At 42.7% G+C, this 18,867-nt stretch overlaps 2 protein-coding genes across 2 annotated transcripts in view; one reads left to right on the top strand and one right to left on the bottom strand.

The window, feature by feature from the left end:
• Positions 1 to 228: 228 nt before the first annotated feature.
• ANKRD1 (ankyrin repeat domain 1) lies at positions 229 to 9,097 on the bottom strand. The gene is made up of 9 exons (XM_075504891.1): positions 8,949 to 9,097; positions 7,160 to 7,339; positions 5,124 to 5,261; positions 4,926 to 5,033; positions 4,156 to 4,254; positions 2,924 to 3,022; positions 2,681 to 2,779; positions 2,417 to 2,515; positions 229 to 1,145 (listed from the first exon to the last, which is right to left on the bottom strand). Exons 1-9 carry the CDS (start codon positions 8,985 to 8,987, stop codon positions 1,035 to 1,037), a joined length of 972 nt encoding a protein of 323 aa, XP_075361006.1. The 5' UTR covers positions 8,988 to 9,097; the 3' UTR covers positions 229 to 1,034.
• A 5,778-nt stretch (positions 9,098 to 14,875) lies between these two features.
• Positions 14,876 to 18,867, top strand: part of PCGF5 (polycomb group ring finger 5) — a 125,131-nt gene continuing 121,139 nt past the window's right edge. The window contains exon 1 of the mRNA XM_075504853.1: positions 14,876 to 15,015. The gene's annotated coding sequence lies outside the window, so the exon portion shown is untranslated. The remainder of the gene's footprint in view (positions 15,016 to 18,867) is intronic.

Raw genomic sequence — 18,867 nt, 5'->3', positions numbered from 1 at the left:
TGTCTTTCTGCTTTTGTATGTGTGTTGCCATTTAACAAAATAAGTAAGAAATGGCATTTATCTTAACAGTGGCAGGGAGGTACCTCAAGGGCTAGCCGCTCTAGGTAGCTGAGACTTTTTTGTGTGTGTGTTTTTAAAAATTTTACAGAGGCCAAGATGTGAACTTTCTTTAAAGAGAGACAGAATTACCCTGTGCATGCTCACCACTCCATAACACACTCCAGCAAATAAAAAGAACCACTCTGTTTATTTAATCTGAAATAGACCAGTACAAAATGTACAGAAAAAGCAGTACAAATTTACAAATATACATAATCTGGTTTTGCATTCTTCCATCATCAGACTTCATCGTAGCCTAGCTTAAAAAAATTTCACATTCCTGATACTGTCTCCTCTCACCTTCATAATATTGCATCTGAATCCCGGAGTCCAAACAGTTACGTGCTGGTTGGAGCTTTGTCCTTGAGCTCTTTATCAACCACAATTGCCAAACCCTGTGTAAACCCCATTACTCAACTGCTTCTTTAAATCCACTTGGCACCTCAGTACACCTTCTTCCACATATCACCACTCATTAACATATTATTTTAATAGTGAGAACTTGGCAGAGACAAGCCAACAGTTACAAGTATTCGCTATTTAGAGCTATTGGAAGGCTTGAGGGCAGTTGCTAAGGTAGTTGGAAATGCTACCATCTAAGACAAAAGGATTTATGTTGCTAGCAAAGACTGCATTAGGATGTAAAGCTCTATAAAAAAGCTACAATAATATTGAGAATAATTAAAAATTAATTTTTAAATAAATAAATAATAAATAGTAATAAATAAAGCCATTTTAGAACCAGTGGAATTTTAACACTCAACTTGCCTTTTAAAATAATTTCTTTGCATGTTTGTTTTGCAGTTTTCAGCGAAGGTACCTCAAATAATCCAGTACCGTATTTTCAATAAAAATACTATGTTCAGGGCTATTTTCCTTCAGGTTCATATGAAGCATTTAAAAGCAGCAAAAAGAGAGTGGTCTGGTTTCTCTCTTCAGAACTTGGCTAGGTGGACACTCCTATAGGAATTGTCTTTCAGGCTGTTGAATATCTCTTTGGTGCCATTCTGCCACTGAAGAACAAGATCCATAGGGGTTTTCCCTTGCTGGTTAAAAAAGCAGAGGAAGCGAGATTTAATTTCAGCCAGAGATTACCGAGTCCTTCATTCTTCTCTAAATATTTGTACAGCGCGTCTGCCTGATGCGAGAGCCTTCTGTGCGCCCAAGGTCAGACTAACTCTCGCCTCCCTGAGACCGGAGTCCTTTTGCTCTACAGATCCAGTCCCAGCCCTGTTCAGACTCATGATGAAATTTCCCTGTGTTTCAGTGGCTCTAAGCCATATTAGCAAATACCGTGACTAGCAGAGCATGCAGGTGTTTCTTTTGATCTAGTTTAAACTGATTAGAAATACATTCAGATGAAACCTCAATAAACCACCCTTCTATTTAATGGAGAATTCAGATGAGGGTTTGTACTGGTTTAATTAGGTTATGAACCACATCTAAATTAAACAGGAGCAACTTTTGTGTGCAGACGAAGCCAGAGAGAGCAAGTCTTTGGCCTTTGGGGCTGTACCTTTCATCGTTTTCATACCCTGATGAGGGATAATGCCGGGAGTGGCCCGGCTTTGGAGAGCGCGGGCAGAGAGCCGGGAGTGCAAAGCGCTGCAGTGACTGCTTTCTTCCTTGCCCCCTGAAGTTTTGATTGATTGCCAATCAAAAACATTGGCTGGCACTGGTAAAACTCACTGTCCACCCCACTGCTGCTCGCTTTGGGGGGGAAGGGGGCTGTGATGTGCTGTGTTTTAACAAGTGGTCGCAGAGCTCTGGCAACGCGTCTGCTGCTGCGGTGGTGGCTGTGGGCAAAGAGTCAGGTGTGGGCTTTCTTAAATTGAAGCTGCTGAGCCACAGGGATTTGTTGCCCAACAGTCAGGTTAACAGCCAGCCATCCAGATGTAGTGCCTGGGCTCGCCGTCGGCTGTGGGCTTAGCAGAAAGGAGGTTTCTCTGAGAGGCTAAGGTCTTTGTTGTCTCAGTGGTGGCTGAAGCCCAGGAGCTGTGCAGAGAGCAAGGGTCTGTATGTTGCATCTTTCCAATATCTGGTATGTGTAATTAAAATAAATCACAGAAAGCTGTGATATTGTTTTAAGTTGCAGCTGATGGGTTCTGGTTTTAGAGGAGGTACTGGTTTTTCCTCTTCTCCCTAACCTCCCCCAAGTTATACTTCGCCTGTGTCAGCTCTGCTTTAATTAACTCTGAGGTGATCTAATTAAGTCTGCTCACAACAGTCTCTCCAGGCCTTGAAACCTATGAAACTGCTCTGAAGGCAGACTTATTCTAAAGAGTTTTGAATTACTGCATTTTTTGCTATTACTTACGCAGTTCTTTATAGTTAGATCTGCTCCATACAGAATCAGAAGCCTGATCATTTTGTAGCGGTTCAGCCTCACGGCGTCGTGCATCGGTGTGTCTCCTTCCTAGAGGCAAGAGACACGGACCGTGGCATCAGTCCCGCCGGTCCAGCGCCGCGGTCCAGCCCCAACCACGTAGCCAGGGATTTTTACAGGCAAGTGGAACTACGGAGGCAGACAGCAGCTTGATGCTACCTGCTGGCTGACAGGTAAGAAGCTGTTGGTACTTACTCTGTCTTTGGCATTGAGATCTGCTTCACAGGCAATGAGGTGCTCCCCGCAGTCGTACTGACCCGTTCGCACGGCCACGTGCAAAGGGGTGCTGAGCAGCTGAGAGGTGGGAGGAGGAAGCAGTCAGTGGTAGGGAACAGGTAAAGACCGCTTCAAGAACGGCCGCCAAAAATTATCTGCTTGGAGTAAGGGTCAGCTTTTCATCTCCAATTTATAAAGCTGCGCAGTCCCAGAAGCACATACCTTGTCTCTTGCATTTCTGTTTATCCCTTTGTCCAGTAAGAATTTCAGAACATCCAGGTTCCCCCCCCGGCACGCCCAGTGCAGGGCTGTAGATTCGAGCTGCAGCAGGAAAAACAAATGGAAAGTAATTTAATTCGTCATTATATTTTTAAAAAATTAATCAATTTTGATCAAATTTCTAAATTAATCCAAAATAATTTTCATGCAGTTTAACCTAAAGCACTTCACCGTGATCACTGAGTTGTTTCTAGTAACAGCTTTGCTTATTTTGCCCTAATTTCTTTAGTATGGCAAGTTTCTCACTCTTCACACTTGCTGCATATTGCTTTTAAAGACAGAGATCTTGGCGACGCTGCTGTGAGAGAGGATGTGTTTTGTCCCTTCTGTGAACTTAGAAGTCCTTTTTAGTCAGCCAGGTATGATTTTTCTGGCTGGTATGTGCTAGTTCGTATTTTTTTATTCAATGCCTTTTGGGTTCTAAGATGCATAGAAAATGAAGCTCAAGGGAAATAATAGTTGTCTTTTTAAAAAAACCCCGAACTTATGCAAATCCACGAAGTGAATTAGAACCCTTCTCCCCTACAAGATTCAGTTTCTCTGCACTCAGCTCTGCCAGGAGGGGTAGAACGTCCCTTGAAGGTCTCGCTCTGCCGTTGTTCCCCCTGTTGCTTACGCTCTCCACGAGCGCTGCTGGGTTAAGCGAGGGGCAGCAAGGCTGGCTGGTTCCAACTGTTTAGCAAAGGAACGAAGAGCTGGGAGCGGAGAAGCAAAAAAACAGCTGCAGAATACTCAGCTACCCTCGTGGCCAGCGTTCCGGAGGAGCAAGGGTCTCTCCCTAGCGCAGCCTTGAAATCCCGATGGAGAACGTATGCGTTGCCCTGAGCCCTGGATACATGCGTGGGACGGTGGTATCTCCACCACCTGCTAGCAGGCTGAAGTGGTAGCCTGACCTCAGCTCTCCTACCCTACGTTAGGCTTTGTTGTGTGTGGCAGTCTACTGGCCAACCTGTTCCTCCGCTTCCTGTGTTTTCCAGCAACCACTTTGGCAAAGGGAGGCAGCCACCCCCTCCTGAAACCTCTTCTCAACAGTGTTATTTTAAGGATGAACTCTCAAGATGCTGTAAGGCCTTTTAACGCTCCTCTTCTATAAGAAGCACTTCTGTAAGTGCTTCTCTTGGCACTTACAAGACAATGAGCAATTTTTTGAAAGAAGTGTAAGCTGATGTGCGTACCATGTCTTTCTGTTCAAGCTGGGCTCCAGCTTCCACCAACTTTTTCACCACCTCTAGGTGTCCTTCAGAGCATGCCCTGTGCAACGCAGTGCGTTTGTACTGGCAATTAAAACAGTGCAAAGTCAGATATTGGATATGGCACAAAGAGATCTCTTTAAATCTTTTGTCCCCGCCTCCCTAGGATGATGGCAAATACATACTTTATGCTGATTCATTTTCAAGAGCTAATACTTTTGAGACCTGAAATCTGCTAAATTTTAATAGCATCCTGATAGCTGAGAGCTGCCTACCCAGCGTTTTAAAGGGTGTGAGAAATATCTGCAGTATGGCATTCAAATTTAAAATTATGCCTGTTGAGTTCCCCCATCCAACATGCTACGCTGCGTTTTGCAAATGCAGCTTACGCATTATGGAGTAGGAGGGCAGGCAGCATCACTTTCTTTGTCGTTCTGCAGACAAATTTCTTGCCTGTTCATCTGTAGCATTGGAAGACCACCTGCTACAGAAAATCAGGGTCTCCTGGGCACCAACGGCTTGCTTTTAAATATAAAGATTCTTTTGAGGTAATATTACTTTGAAGGGTCCCAGCTGGCCCCATTATCACTAGAAAACTCAATATACCAAACTTCCAGTGTTTACTTACTTCCCTCCCCCCTTTTTCTTTTCTCCTCAAAAGCGTGGAAGCTACAAAACCTAGTGGTAAAAGTTACTTTTGCTCTGTAATAACCTCTCTTCTGTAGCAGGCTTTGCAGCAAGAAGGAAGATTGTACCTCATCGCAGACATTTGGATCCCCTTTGTCTGACAGGTATTTTTCAATTACTGGCAACTTATTCTCCAGTGCAGCTCTAAAGAATGTGGGTATATCCACTGGTTCCGTCTGATGGAAAGAAATACACAGGGCATAAATGCGTGTGGCACAAAACCCCACCAATGCTTTCCCAGAAGAAGGTACTTAGAAATAACTTACAATAACTTCTGGTTCGGGTTCCTTTAAAACGGGAGCTTTCACTTTCTTGCATTTTTTCTTCTTCTTCAGCTGAATAATTTTTTCAAGATCCTCCAAGTTTTCAAGTTTTGACCTCTCCTCTAATTTCTTCTTCTTCAGCTGAAACAAATCGGGGAAGCCTATAAGTTGAGCTGCGCGTGACCACCTCTCCCTTCCAGAGTGGCAGGACAGCGTGTGCTACTATTCAGCTGAATTCAGTTAAGACTGGATGAACTTTGAAACAAGTTGCCTTTTTTTTACAGCTAGGGCTAATTGACCATTAGAATAAGTTACTACGTGTGTGAGAAATTCTACATCATCTATAGTTTTTCATACACCATTGGACCTCTTCCTAAATGCTGCTTCAGCCATATGTTGTGGGCTAGACCGCATAACTTTTTGGTCTGTGTTAGGCCAGGAGTGAGAGCAGCACTGTATTTCCTTCTGGCCCAACAACTTAAGAAAACTCACGTGCAGTTTATGAGGGCTGTGAAGCCCCTGTAGTTTTAACTGACTTCCACCAAGCGTTTTGCGTTCAACTACTTTTATGATGCAGCCCCTGACTTATTGTAACTTAATCCTCTTTGATGAAAAATATACCCTTAAGTGAAAAGCAAGGTTTATACCAATTTTAGCATTTCAGTCAGTAAGTGTTACATTTTGGTAAACCACAAAGAATGTCCCCAGTATCCTTGGAGGGGAAGTTCAATAAATATTTAAGACTTTTTCGAGCCTGCTTGTAAAAAGCATCCCTGTGTGAAGTCGGTATGGGACACTGCTAACATCAAAGGCAGATGTGTTGCTTGAACTGAGGGCCAAGATCTCGGGTACCATGAGGTGTCCTTGACTTCAGAAGGGGGATTCACAAAAAAGGGGAAACTCAGGGTGAATACAGATGACAGATTCTGTCCCATGGTATCGTTAAGGGTAAATACATTGACCTGTATTTGAGACCCTGTCATATGACATACCTGTATTTGAGACCCTGTCATATTGAGACCCTGTCATATGGTATACATTTTTTTCAGATGAATTCTTATTCAAGCTATTTCCACCTCTTCTTTTTATTGCTCTCTGCATTTAGGGTTTGATCTGTAGATCATTGACTTAATGGAAAATAATTATATTGGCTGAGTGAGCTGTGGACCAACTGGAAATCCAAAAAGTTCTTAAGACTTCATGGTTCTTTTGGATAGAGGAACTCAAAAACCTCTGTAGCAAGTAATGATGTCCCTGTTGAAGGTGAAGGTCAATAGCATTTAATCTTTCTGAGGCTCACTTTCGCACCCTTCTTTTTTCAGAGTCTGAAAAAGTCTGATGCCCCCTGCTACTTAAACTTTTTCATTCCCAAATTACTTTAAATTTTTAGGCCAGTTGGTTGCTTATTCACCAAAGAATTTAATATGTTACAGCTACTGTATTTTTTTGGGGGAAAAGCATCAGTTCTTAGGGATATAGGGAAAATTGTCATGTTCCAGGAATACAAAATGGTACTTTTCTGTAGACTATTATCACTTTCATTTGTAATTGTTTTTCCCAAATGTGCTAGTAAGCATAATGCAGTGTTTTCATAAAAGAATCTTTTCATGGTAGATAAGGCTTCTGGCTTCAGAAACGCACTCTCAGATCTTTCTTGGGTTAGTTATTTTTGGTGGCAGTCATTAGGTGTGCAAGCTGAAGGTGTCTCACTGGCTATGTTTGTCCCCCCCTTACTGACAGCTAGCAGGAGGTGACTCTGGGTGGGAGGGAGCCCACAGGGTTTCAGTCGGACATTAGAGGGGGAGTTTTGGGTTCTGCTTCACAGTGGTACTGCCTGCATCCATAGGCTACAGGAGTCAGCAGATCTCCATGGCCTTCAAGGGACTTTAGACCAACCTCCTTTGGTAGTGATCTCCCAAGGGTTTATCTAGCTCAGCGTGCATGTATTTCTAACTTAAGAGAGCGGCAAAACTTCAAGGGCTGCAGCAGAAAGTGCACACAGGATGATAAAAAGCCAAGCACACAACCAAAGAGCCTACCTCTGCTTCTAGTTTTTTCTCCTTCTCATAAGCCAGATCACCTCGGGTCAGCGAGTGCGCAGAGACTGTCTTTAGGTCTTCCTGCTTCTCTAATCTTACAGCAGCTTCATACTCTCCATTTTTGAAGTCCTCGGGGAGGAAGCTGCCAGTCTCTTTATCGTCAGCTTTTTTCCCAGTCACCTGTAAAAGCAAACGTGGTATAATATAAGCAGCGGTTTCATGACTGCAGTAGCCACCCCCTGGGAACACGGATTACCTAGAGGCTAATTACATGTCATTCCTGTCCTGCTCTGGGAGCGTGTGACAGACAGGGTGCAGACCTCGTTCAGCCTGTGCCTGGATTAACCGTGTATGCGAACGGCCAGAGCAATCTCGCCTGCAGGCAGATCTCCCGTATCTGCGCGGCAGCCCCCCCTTGGCATCTTCAGGGCTTGGGTCAAGATCCACGAGGCCAACTCGCAGCCTAACTCCCTGCTTGGCTGGGGCCGAGGTGCTGCTGTCCTGACCGAAGCCAGCGAGCTGGGAAGAGCACCTTTTTTGTGCGGGGTCTTCTTGCTCGTTCACCTGCCAGCATGTCTCAGAGTCTTCAGGAGGCTGTAACAGGCTGTGGTGGAGAGCCACCCCGACCAGCCACCAGCACCCTGCCAGCGCTGAGCAGGGGAACGGAGCAGGTAGAGTGGGAGGCTTTCTCCCTCGGGACCTTACAGTTTTATTGAAACACATCCAATGCAGTTAAATCGGGTTGCTGAGTAATTTCAAGGCTGGTTTTACCCATTTCTGTCAGTACTAAAGTCCCCATTTATAGGACTTAGCAAAACAGCAGAAGGTAGTTCCTGCGCAGAAGCTATGTCGTGCTGTGCAGCAGCACAGCTTTCAATAGCTTTTGGAAATATTTCTGATGCTTGATTGAGTGTGTACAAAGAGATAACTTGTTAAACTTAGTAGAGGCTATTGTGTATTTTGAGAGTGGTTCAGTAAATTCATGTGTCCTAGACTGCCTTTCCATTCAGTCCCCTTGTAAAACTGTGTTTGTTATAGAGTCTAACACTAGAGAAACTGTCAGGGCCTTGCCAAAGAATTTATGACAGCATTAACTAGTTAGGCTGTATGGCAGTTGCATCTTAACATAGACATCTGGGGAAAGAAAAGGAATTTCTGTATAATGTTCCAGTGTTTTACTGGATCATTCCTCTTTTCCCAGTTTATTGATCAAATCGAATATTGGTAGCCTGAACCCTGCAGTGGAATGTCCCATTACTTGTGGTCTGGTTTAGACATTATTTTTCAAAGGCTTGTTACGCTATGAACAGCAGTGGGTTAGTATTAGTATTAGAAAATAATACTATTACTAAACGGTTAGTTTAGTATTAGAAAATACTTTGGTTTCCCTGCATTGATGCCTCCTCCCAGTCCCTTACTGGATTGGAATTACTCAGCGTGATCATAAACTTAATAGCTTCTAAAAAAATAAAAATGAAAATCAAGGTCAAAGGAAAATACACAGCTAAATTTTGGCCAGTCTCTTCTTCCTGGTGAACTATGTTCTGATACAACTACATAGCTGTTTGGATTTTGCATCAGTGGTGAGCCCCCTTCCCAAGGAAAAGTTAAAGTGAGAATATAAGAGGATAACATGCAAGTGCATACAGGTTTTGCACCTAGAGCACGGCAGCGCCGGTAACCTGCTAAATCACCTCGGCGATCCACAAAGGTTGTCTCTCTCTGCCTGGTATAATGACAGTCTAGAAAGAAAAGTAATTATGAATAAACGAAAGAAGGTTGTACCTACCAGCTCTTCTACTTTCATCATCATCATATTTGCCAGCATTTGAAGGTTATACTCCTGTATGGCTGAAACTCCCAAGTGCTCAAGCCAGCTCTGCAGGGACCACCACGCTAGTTTGCTTATATATCTTTGGGAGAACTGTGCTTGAATGAGATAATCTTCCAACCTGGGAATCCAAGTATGCCCCTTGGGCTTGCCAGCCGAGAGGTACTCGCGCTCATTCCAGACATGGTAACGAGCCAGATCTGGTGTCAAGGCAGGGAGGGGGGCGTCAGTTGGGCGAGGAAGGGTGAGCCTCACAGTCTGACCACACCGACTATGTGAATCGCAATGAAATGTGAGCTCATCGTTCCTTTGGCAATGACCGCACGGCTCAGCAATGCGAGTCATTCTGTGTTCCCAGTGCCCACTAGGACAGCTGTCTGTTGATATAGCATTATAACTTCATCTTCTTTTTTTAAATTTTTTTAAACTGACAGTCAGATGACTGTAAGACACTGGAAAGGATAAGTGGCTTATGTACAATACTTGCAGTAATATCTTCCTGATAAATGGATTATCACCCCTTTAGTCTTGGAAAGCCATTCTTTATATTGCTATTTATTCTTGGATGATAAACAGTTTTAGGGGAAAGGATTTTTCTCATCATGATGGCAGTCTGCTATATTTGTTGGAAGGAATTCTCTGAAGGGATTACTAAGCCAGAATGATGTCTCTGGTGCTAAAAGGGCCTATGACATGATAAGTTACAATCAGTGTAAGATCTCAAAACAGCAAGCTTTGCATTTTTCTGGGACTTTGTCAGTGACCATAAGCAGAATAATAAATTACGTCCTATTATGCTGAAAAAAAAGTAAAACGAATACTGTTTTCTCAGGCAATATTTTCCTTTTGGATATGAGAGAATAGGGGCGCAGAAGTGATTTGTTCATTTTTGGAGACAAGATGGGATGCAGACAGATATATACAGATGATGTGTGCGTTTTGGGGAAAAGGAGTTATTGAGTCCTTTGGAAAAAATAAAGGGGCAAGCTCTTCTTGTGCCATGAATCAGAGTAGCCTGGAAGCAGGAGAACGAACACCAGGAGAAGGCAATTTTATAAAAGGAAAAGGCACTAATCTTTGCATTTAAAGAGTGTGGGCAAATGCCAAGAGAAATCAGTTCTGTCATTCTGCGATGCTTGGAGCTCCTGTCTGGTGAGGTATCAGCCTGGCTGTAGGCGTCCAGGTCACCTGGCTGAAATGAATACAACTGCTCAGGTGCTTCAAGTATGACACGTACATAAGTGCTTCACCAAATCAAGACCTAACTATCTTGGATGTTTATATCATAAGCATCATTAGCATGCTGCGTTCCTGACACTGACCTTTCAAGGTGTCTCTCCTCTGAAGTATCTCCCAGTAATCCGAGTACATCCAAACTTGTTTTCTAGTGCCCGTCATACCTATGCCCTCCCTTTCCCTGAAATGAAGCTGGACATCAAGTGGTTCCTTTACTACTCAGACTATATATGACATTAGAGGATGAGCCCCAGAACTAAAATAGAGTATGTGGCAGCAAGAGAACCTTTCAGAACATTTTTTTCCAAACCTAAGTACAGCCAGGCTATCATTCCCCCAGAGTGATATGTCCTGAATCACACTGCCGGGATTTTTTTCACAGCAGTTTTGTACTCCTGCTATATGTCTCTATGATAAGAGGCACCTCAGTTTGGCTTTTTCTTGTTTACAAATGTGCTGTAACAGCTTATCTTGGTCTGTTTTGTTCTGCGACGCTTATTTGGGAGATTGTCTTGAAATCCACGCTTCCAACAGGATGGCTGCAAAGACTGCTTCTGGTTTAGTGGAAACGGATCACAGCGGAGACTGGTGCGGGAAGAGAAATGTAGGGGTTTGCTTTAAGAACAAAAACTTTAAGAAGCTGTGAACTACTTCCAGCCCCAGTGTACTTGAAGCTTACCTTTCTTTTTTCTTGCTTTCCTGGTTTTTAAACAGCCTGATATATAAAACTGACTCAGCAAAACCTCAACTGGAAGGTTTAAGTGGATAGATCTTTCTCTGCAAACGGTACATAAATCCAGAGCCCGGAGCGGCTTCACAGTAAACCTCAGTGCTCCGAGGGGAAACACAAACCCACTTCTCACATCATGAGTGCTAGCAAAGCACCCCAGCTGCATTCAATAATTATCTTTAAAACATCCTGTCCCTGCTAACTGAAAGAATAATAAAGAATAGAAAAGAATCTTCCTTGATTATCCTGTGTGAAAAGGGTGGCACACAGAAAACCACTGTAACCAAAGGCTGGAATCTACATTAACCTAATGGTAAATGCTTTTAAGCTAAATGTCATGTAAACCAAGGTAACCCTATTGAAATAGTAGAAATGCACTGATTCATATCAGCTAAGACTCTGGCTGGATGCTTATTGCCATTGCTAATATTGGAGGGGGAAGTAGTATCATGAGCTTGCAACCTTGTGCTGGACCGTAACCACTTAATCACCTTTCAACAAGTGATTTCTCGTTAAGGTGGTAATAGCAGATGGTCAGTGGGAGATGTGTAACGGGAATCTAAAAACTCTTGCCACTCTGCTAAAGGATAAGGGCAGAGCAATGATCTGCAAGGTGTAAGGTAATCGGATATTGTCACAAAAAAACTTCACACAGAAAAACACAAAAGGGCAGTAGGCTCAGCATGACAGAGAAAACTATAGGGCACACCCTGTTCCCTGCTGTCAAAAGAGAAGTTGTCTGAATAGTGTAAAGAATTTTTGTAATTAATTTTTTAAAGAGGTTAATGGTAGAGTGAAAGCATTATGCGTGATAGAGATGATATTGCCACCTCCTGTCAAGTGTATTACCATCATGTTTTCAATGCCATCCCTGCTGTACTTGGCTATCTTACATTTTCTAGCACTCTGCCCTTGGCTCTGTCCTTGCATCTGGAGATGTTGCCCTTTGGAATGCCATTGTGCCTGGCCGCCTCTGTCTCCTGCTGCTAAATAAGTAAAGCTATGAAAAAATCAGTTGCTGGGGAGTGGGTATGCACCTAAGAGGGTATTAATCCAGCAAACTATGTCCCATGTGTGTGCGGTCAAGGATAAATTCATAGCCAAGGTACATGGAAGAAGCAGTAACCCATAGCTTACTCCTCCTGGATTAGTGATCCGTTGGGGTGTAATGGCTGCTTTATTTCCCAGTATGTGTGAGCATCCAGCACGCCTTACATGTATCCACACACGACAGAGCAGTAAACAATAGTATATTGCAAGAACTGTGTTTGTTTCCTCCTCTTTTTTAGATGTTTGTTTTCCATAAAAGGCAGGAAACACTTTTATTTGTCTAACATATACTCTTTGATACTTATTGTCAAAAAGCAGTTTGGGTATGAGTTAATTATAATATGCAAATTATACCACTTATGCTCTAACTTTTTCAACAGAGTGATATATATGTCTGCTTTTTCTAAAGTGATCAGGGGATTACTACATCATCTGTTTAAAACAACCTGGAGACTTCTCATCAACGTATATTTTTGTGTATAAAACTGCTAAAGAGAAACACATTGTCTCCTTAGGGGGGGGAAAAAAACCAAACCTATTTCATATAGGAATATAAAGCTAGTTTTAAGTACAAAATTAGAATAAGAAAAATTATTAAACTAACAGAAGCATGCAGCTATAAATTCCATTTGTTCAGATCAGTTGTTATCAAAGAAACAAAGAAGTCATAGTCTGGCAGGTTGCTGGTCTGGCCAGTGCAGTCCTCTGGTGTCAAACCCCAAACCAGCAATGAGTCAATAGTTGCATCAGTTACTGTAGGGCTTAAAAAAACCCCTCCTCAAATGACGTTAGGGTTGGGGATTTCACATAAGAGAAAAAAAATACAGTGACTTCTATTTAAAATCAAGGGATTTGAATTTATCTGAGGCCTTGAGCTTTATCATGGTGGCATTTGTTTGACACGTGAATCTGGCTAATTCACCTTAATGGGTCTCCGTTAACAAGCAAGCGCAGCAAAACACGCCAGAAGGGTTGTTATCTGTGGTCAAATGGGTTTATCTACTGGCTACTTGGCCTTCACAGTCAGCAATACAGGTCAAGGTCCTGCTGCTCCAGCACACCTGTGCTGATGCTCTGTCCACGTAGCCTCTGACTACATTTTTGTGTGCTCAAGGAAGTACAATATTCCCTCAGCTGTTGCAAAAAGGCTTTTCTGTAGCAACATGGAGTTGTCTACAAGGTTTCTGCCATTCATAGATACTCCAGAACAACTCCGAGTCAGTCAGGAAAGGAAAAGTGCTTAAACTAGGGAACTGCAGAACACGTTATTATCCTTACGGTGAGAGCGTGCCTGCAAATCCCGGTCACTTGAGTCACGATGCAACAGGTACCCACGCTGGCCAACTGCTCTGCAGTAAAGCATAGCCAGTACTTCTGGCTGGCAGCGAGGGAGAATTCAGCTTCTCTCCAGGGAAGCTGTGACATTTTTAAACTTTCCCTCAGTGTTTTATTTTGCATTTCACATGGTCTAACTTAAAACTGAATCTTGCTATACCTTTGCCTGAAAGCTCATAAGTGCTCCCTCTCATCCCAGTAGTACAATGCCTTTTTGGTGTGTAAATGTAAGGGGATGCTATAGTTTTCAGTGATACAAACATCCCTCTGAAATGCTGCGTAGCATGCACGGGACTGTTCCTTGTTAATGCGGAAAAAGTCCAGGTCCTGGCTGTCCTCCTCTCCACTGACACAGCAAAAGTAGCAGCTCAGGAGACACCGGAGGGCTCTGTCAGGCGGCGGTGCCAGACTTCATGGGCTGTTCATGAGGGAGCGATGGTCACTTGCAGGTGGCTGCTTCAATTTTGGGAATTCCGCTCCGCAAAGGTGGCACATTTTGCACAGGGGTGCTTACCAGCGGCGGCCAAATAACATCCAACCATTGCTTTTCCCCGTAGCGTTACATTACAGCACACATTGAAGCAGTTATCTAACAGGATTCCCAAATCACTCTCCAGGCAGAATCGACCAAATTACAGTCATAACATGCTATAACGTGGAGGACCTTGGGAGGTCGTCTAGTCCAAACTTCTGCTTAAACAGAGTCAAAACTGGATTCATATAAGGTTGCTTAGGGCTTCAGTCCGACCTTTAAAACCTCCAAGGACAAAGCTTTCATGACCTCCCTAGTCATCCTGATCCAATGCCTGAGTCTCCTCATGGTGATTTTCTTTTTCCTTATATACAGTTGAAATTTCCCCTGTCTCAATGTATGATCATGGTCTCTCATTCTTCTCCCATAAACCTCTGTAAAGAGCCTGGCTCTGCCTTCTTTGTAACCTCCTCGTAGGCTGCTCTTAGTTTCCCTGAAACCTCGTCTTCTCCAGGCTGAACAAGTCCAGCTCACCCAGCCGTTTCTTACAGGGTAAGTGCTCCAGCCCCCGACCATCTTGGGACTGATTTTACATCATTGTTTGGACACGTGATGAAAATACTAAGCGATGTTGTACCAGGAACTGATCCTTGTGGGAATCTGCTGGAAATAGTTCCACTCGTTACTCTCACCACTTTGCGATCTGTCAGGCAGCCAGCTTTTAGTTCTTCCGAAGTGCATCCTTTTAATTCCATATAATGCATGCGTTTTAATCATACCAACATATGCCATGAAATGAAATGCTTTGGCAAGACCCAAGTAAACTGCATTAACATGAACGCTACTCTCAACCAGACCTTTCATCCTGTGGAAAGAGACTTGTTTAAAAAGATCTGCTTTGCATCCAGCCACATGGATTGGCATTCATTGCATGTAGAGTGTCCGATTCTTTCTTGATAAAGCTTTGGTTAACCCTTCCCCTTGTTTTCCTAGAACCGAGTCAGATCAGCCTGCCTGTTGTTCTCTTTCATCATTTTCAGCCAGTCGAAATATCTTGGGAGCTACGGAAAAACAAAAAGGAGCTTCTCTGCTTTACTGGCACTGAGGCTGGCCTCTGAGCTCTTTGGATGCAACCCAAGCAGATGCTCTACCTCAGGGAGGTTCCTGCATCTTGTGAACAAAAGGGAGCTCAGGGAATCAAGGTGAGAAAGAATCAGATGGATTTTGCTTAAAATATGAGGATGTTCCCATAGAACACCGATTTTGTAATCTCTTAGCAAAACAATGGTATGTCACAACACTGGCATAATACGTGCACTCAGGCATAGCAGCCTCTCTCTTTCTCATTTATTGAAACCATATCCTCTATAATGTTAGAAACAGGTTGAGGATGTTTTGAAAATCGCTATTACCTGGAAAAAACAACCCTTTTATGGTGGTTTGTTTTTTTTTTTTTTTGCTTTTAACATATTGCAATTAAAATGTAAATGCATAAATCTGCCTCACATTAAATTTGCTGAAAAGCTTTTTCCCCCCCTTTCATGAGATGAGGTTTCATTGGCAGTGAGATACTATTGGATTTGTATCCAAGCTATTTTTAACAAATATCTCCTTTGATTGCCATAATACCGGTGAGGGTGGAAAAGCATTGATGCAACTTTGGAATTACATTACATCATATTATGTGGGTCGTCCTCTTGGGGCTAGAGGGTAAGTATTTCTGTGACTGCAAACACAGATGGAAAGATCAATTTTTTCTTTTTTATCGATTTGTTACAGGTGCAGTGCATATACTAAAAATGCAATTTGAGTTTAATTTTAGAGAAGAGATTAATTAAAAACCAAACAAACAAAAAAAACCACCCCAAACCCACCTTTTCCTCTAAAGTATCATAATCAGAGGCAAATTTATGTCAGATGTTGAACTTGGAAAAAACCTTCTGCCTTTCTGTAACACAGAGAAGTTTTACAGGAGCCTGTTACAACATTTTGGCATGGGATTTCTGTATTTTGTTTTATTTCAGGAGAAAATGTAGGGAATGCATGAAAAAGGAGGAAAGAGGAGTGAATGATCTAAATTGGTTTCTCTGGGCCTGCAAACTGCAATGTATTCATCTGCAGGCACTATTTTTAGTAAGTTGTTATTTCACAAGAGAAAATACCAAAAATTTCCCCCATAGCTATTTTCGCTCAGCAAAGGCATCTTCACACCAGAGCCAGTTGGATAAGGAGACCATGGGGTAGGCCTTTTCCCTCAAAAATCTGTTGTTATCCAAATTAAGGAGCTAGAAAGGTCACTAGGCTGTGACTAGCCCCTTCTCGCTGAGCCCGTACTAAGCCCATACTCTGCCCATATCTAACTCACATACCCTCTATCAAATTTTCTATGAGCTTTCCTTTTTCTGATGCATACAAGAAAAAAATCAAGAAAGTGAGAGCACTGGAGGGCATTCTCATTTATGTATGCCCAGCTTTTCAGATGGCCAAGGGTTCTCGCTAGGCGACCACAGAAGCGAATACATTCAGTAATGTTCCCATCTGAACGGAAAGAAGAGGCCACTGCCTTCGCTGACACTGACTCAGACCGCTGTGTCGTCTTTATTTCAAGCGAGCGGCCATTCGACTCTGTTGAGTAACCTTATGCTTTTACATCTCGTTGCATGGTGATGAGGGGAAAGGGCATTGCCTTCCCGCTTAGCAGCACAAGTGGGAGAATGGTCTGGAGGAAATAGGAAATCACCTGGATCTTTGCCAAGAGACTGCAGCTTGTGCAACATAGCACAGGTTTGGCTAGTTATTTTGTTTTCTTCGTAAAGTCTCTCTGCAGTTCTTAGTTTTTGCAGAAGTGCAAGAGAAATGTTGAAACATTGCACGTCCGTCTAAATTTCAGTGGGCTCCTGGCTTTCCTGAGGCGAGGAAGTATAGGACATCCCAGACTGACAACAACTTTGTCTGATTTCCAGCCCAAATAGGTCTAGAAAACCTTTTCCTTTTCCTTTTCAATGTTCTTCAGCCTTATTTGTCAGAGGTCAAACTCACAGTCACAGTCAAACTCTTACATTTGCACATGCTTGCTCGCCATGCCAGACTGCTGAGCTTGTAGCCAGGTAAAGAAGAATTTGCGGTTATCCTCGCAATTTCCTGTTGGGGTTTCCTCTTTTAGTGTTTGATCATAGAAATCAGGAGACAGTTTTTCCCTCTCTTTTGGGGGAAAAAAAAGATTCACTTGAGGTGACGTTTGTCACCTTCTATCAGAAATCCCTACTAGGTGACCTAGAGACCTGCACAGATGGAAAATATAAGAATTGGTGCTTTGATCAAAAGTCGGTCAGTCAATAAATCAGCAACAAGAGAAAAAATATATTCCAAGAAGAGCCAAAATAAAGCACTGCCATGTGCTTTGAACATCTGCCCAGCAATAAGAACACTATTGGTGTATTCTGCTTCCTACAATGGTCATTTAATTCTTGAGGACTACTGCCATGTGCAGCCTCTATCCCAGAAGCACAAACACAGGGACTTCAAACACTGAATTTGTGATACCACCTCTAGTAATGCTTGGAGAAATTAATCCCAAGAGTATGCATCCATGCTTCCCTCAGCTTAATGCCTCAGATTTCATGGGAAATTGTATAGGTTAGTGCTGATGAGGTTGGAAGTGATGCTGCTTTCACTAGGGATTTTTAAGGGAGGAAGAGCACCATATACTATATCAACCACAAATTGTTGATGAGAGGACGAAAGCGTCTTCTCATCAGAAGTGAATGTTTGGTAGAAGGAGCTCTCAAGGCATTACAGTATCATTCACAGGAACACATATAGCTATGAAGCAGACCTCCAGCCTGTTGAACCACGTGAGTTAATTCCACGTAAAATATTAGAACTGTCAGTGCCAGTTGACTGAGAAAGTCAACTACTAAATGCACCTTGCAGGTGCAGAGGACTTTCTACTTATGATCTGCACAGCCAGGAACTAGAGGGAGAAAATGGTAGATTTTTACCTTCAGATGAAAAATGTGTAGATGAGGCAGTTCCCAGATATGAAATCATAAGGCTGTAGTGCCAGATTTGACTTCTACTGTCTGAACAATTTTTTCAGAAATGAGGAATAGTCATGTGAAGGTGATTTTTTCAAAGAAAGAATTTCTAGACAATTGCAGCATTAAAATGCTCAGATTTGGAGAAGTCCTAGCCTTTCTGCTCTGAAGAAGCATCAAGCACCTGCAAATACTTCTGCAGTCCCAGAGCCACTGAAGAACGTGTGTTGGGTTGCCCGCTTTTCTAATGCTGAAAGGGAACAGTCAGAATGCATCTTCCCACGCTAGCTGTAAGTTAACAAAAAAAGAAGCAACTTTCACATTTCATATATGATGATGGAAGGATATTCACATTTGTAGTAACTTCTGACTATACTGCTTAATTTTCCACTGACCTTTCAAAGAACTATTTTTTTTTACTGAGCTGCATAAGCAGTAGTGTGCACGTGTTCATTATGTTCTAGGGCAAGAAGCGGTTCTAGAAAACAAAGGAAAGCGAATTCAATTTTGCTTTTCTCTTCTTTATTACCAGTTGGTAAATACTTAGCTAGCAACTCAAGGAAAGCAGCAGCCTTGCTGCCTGACTATGTCTTTGCCATTTTGCTGCAGCACGTCACCTAGTCTTTCTAAAATGGACACCACCCCCCCGCCAAGCCCATGTCCCGTATCAGAACTCCTGGTGCATGCATAAAAATAATGATTGTGTGTTTATTTGGTGGCTAGTTATAACAGAATGAAGACATTGAAAAAGCTGTCTTTATCCCTGGGCGCCGGAAGTAATTCATAAATAAAACTAGAAAAAAAAGTAATGCCTTGAATAAGGGGTTAAAATGTAAATTTTTTTTCTTAATTACTGCTGTACATTTGAGAATGGCACTTGTTAATCTCTTATCAAAGCATTCTATTTTTCTTTGATCTAACTATAATTTATTGAGAGCAGTTGCCACAGGCATCTGTAATCCTGCTTTAAATCCCTCTATGCATTCCACTCTGCTCCAGGCTGGCCTTTCTCCATCC

The sequence above is a fragment of the Mycteria americana genome, chromosome 6 (genome assembly GCF_035582795.1).
Source record: "Mycteria americana isolate JAX WOST 10 ecotype Jacksonville Zoo and Gardens chromosome 6, USCA_MyAme_1.0, whole genome shotgun sequence".
Lineage (NCBI taxonomy): Eukaryota > Metazoa > Chordata > Aves > Ciconiiformes > Ciconiidae > Mycteria > Mycteria americana.
The sequence above is the reverse complement of the archived record's forward strand: the minus strand, read 5'-3'. Positions and strand labels throughout refer to the sequence as shown.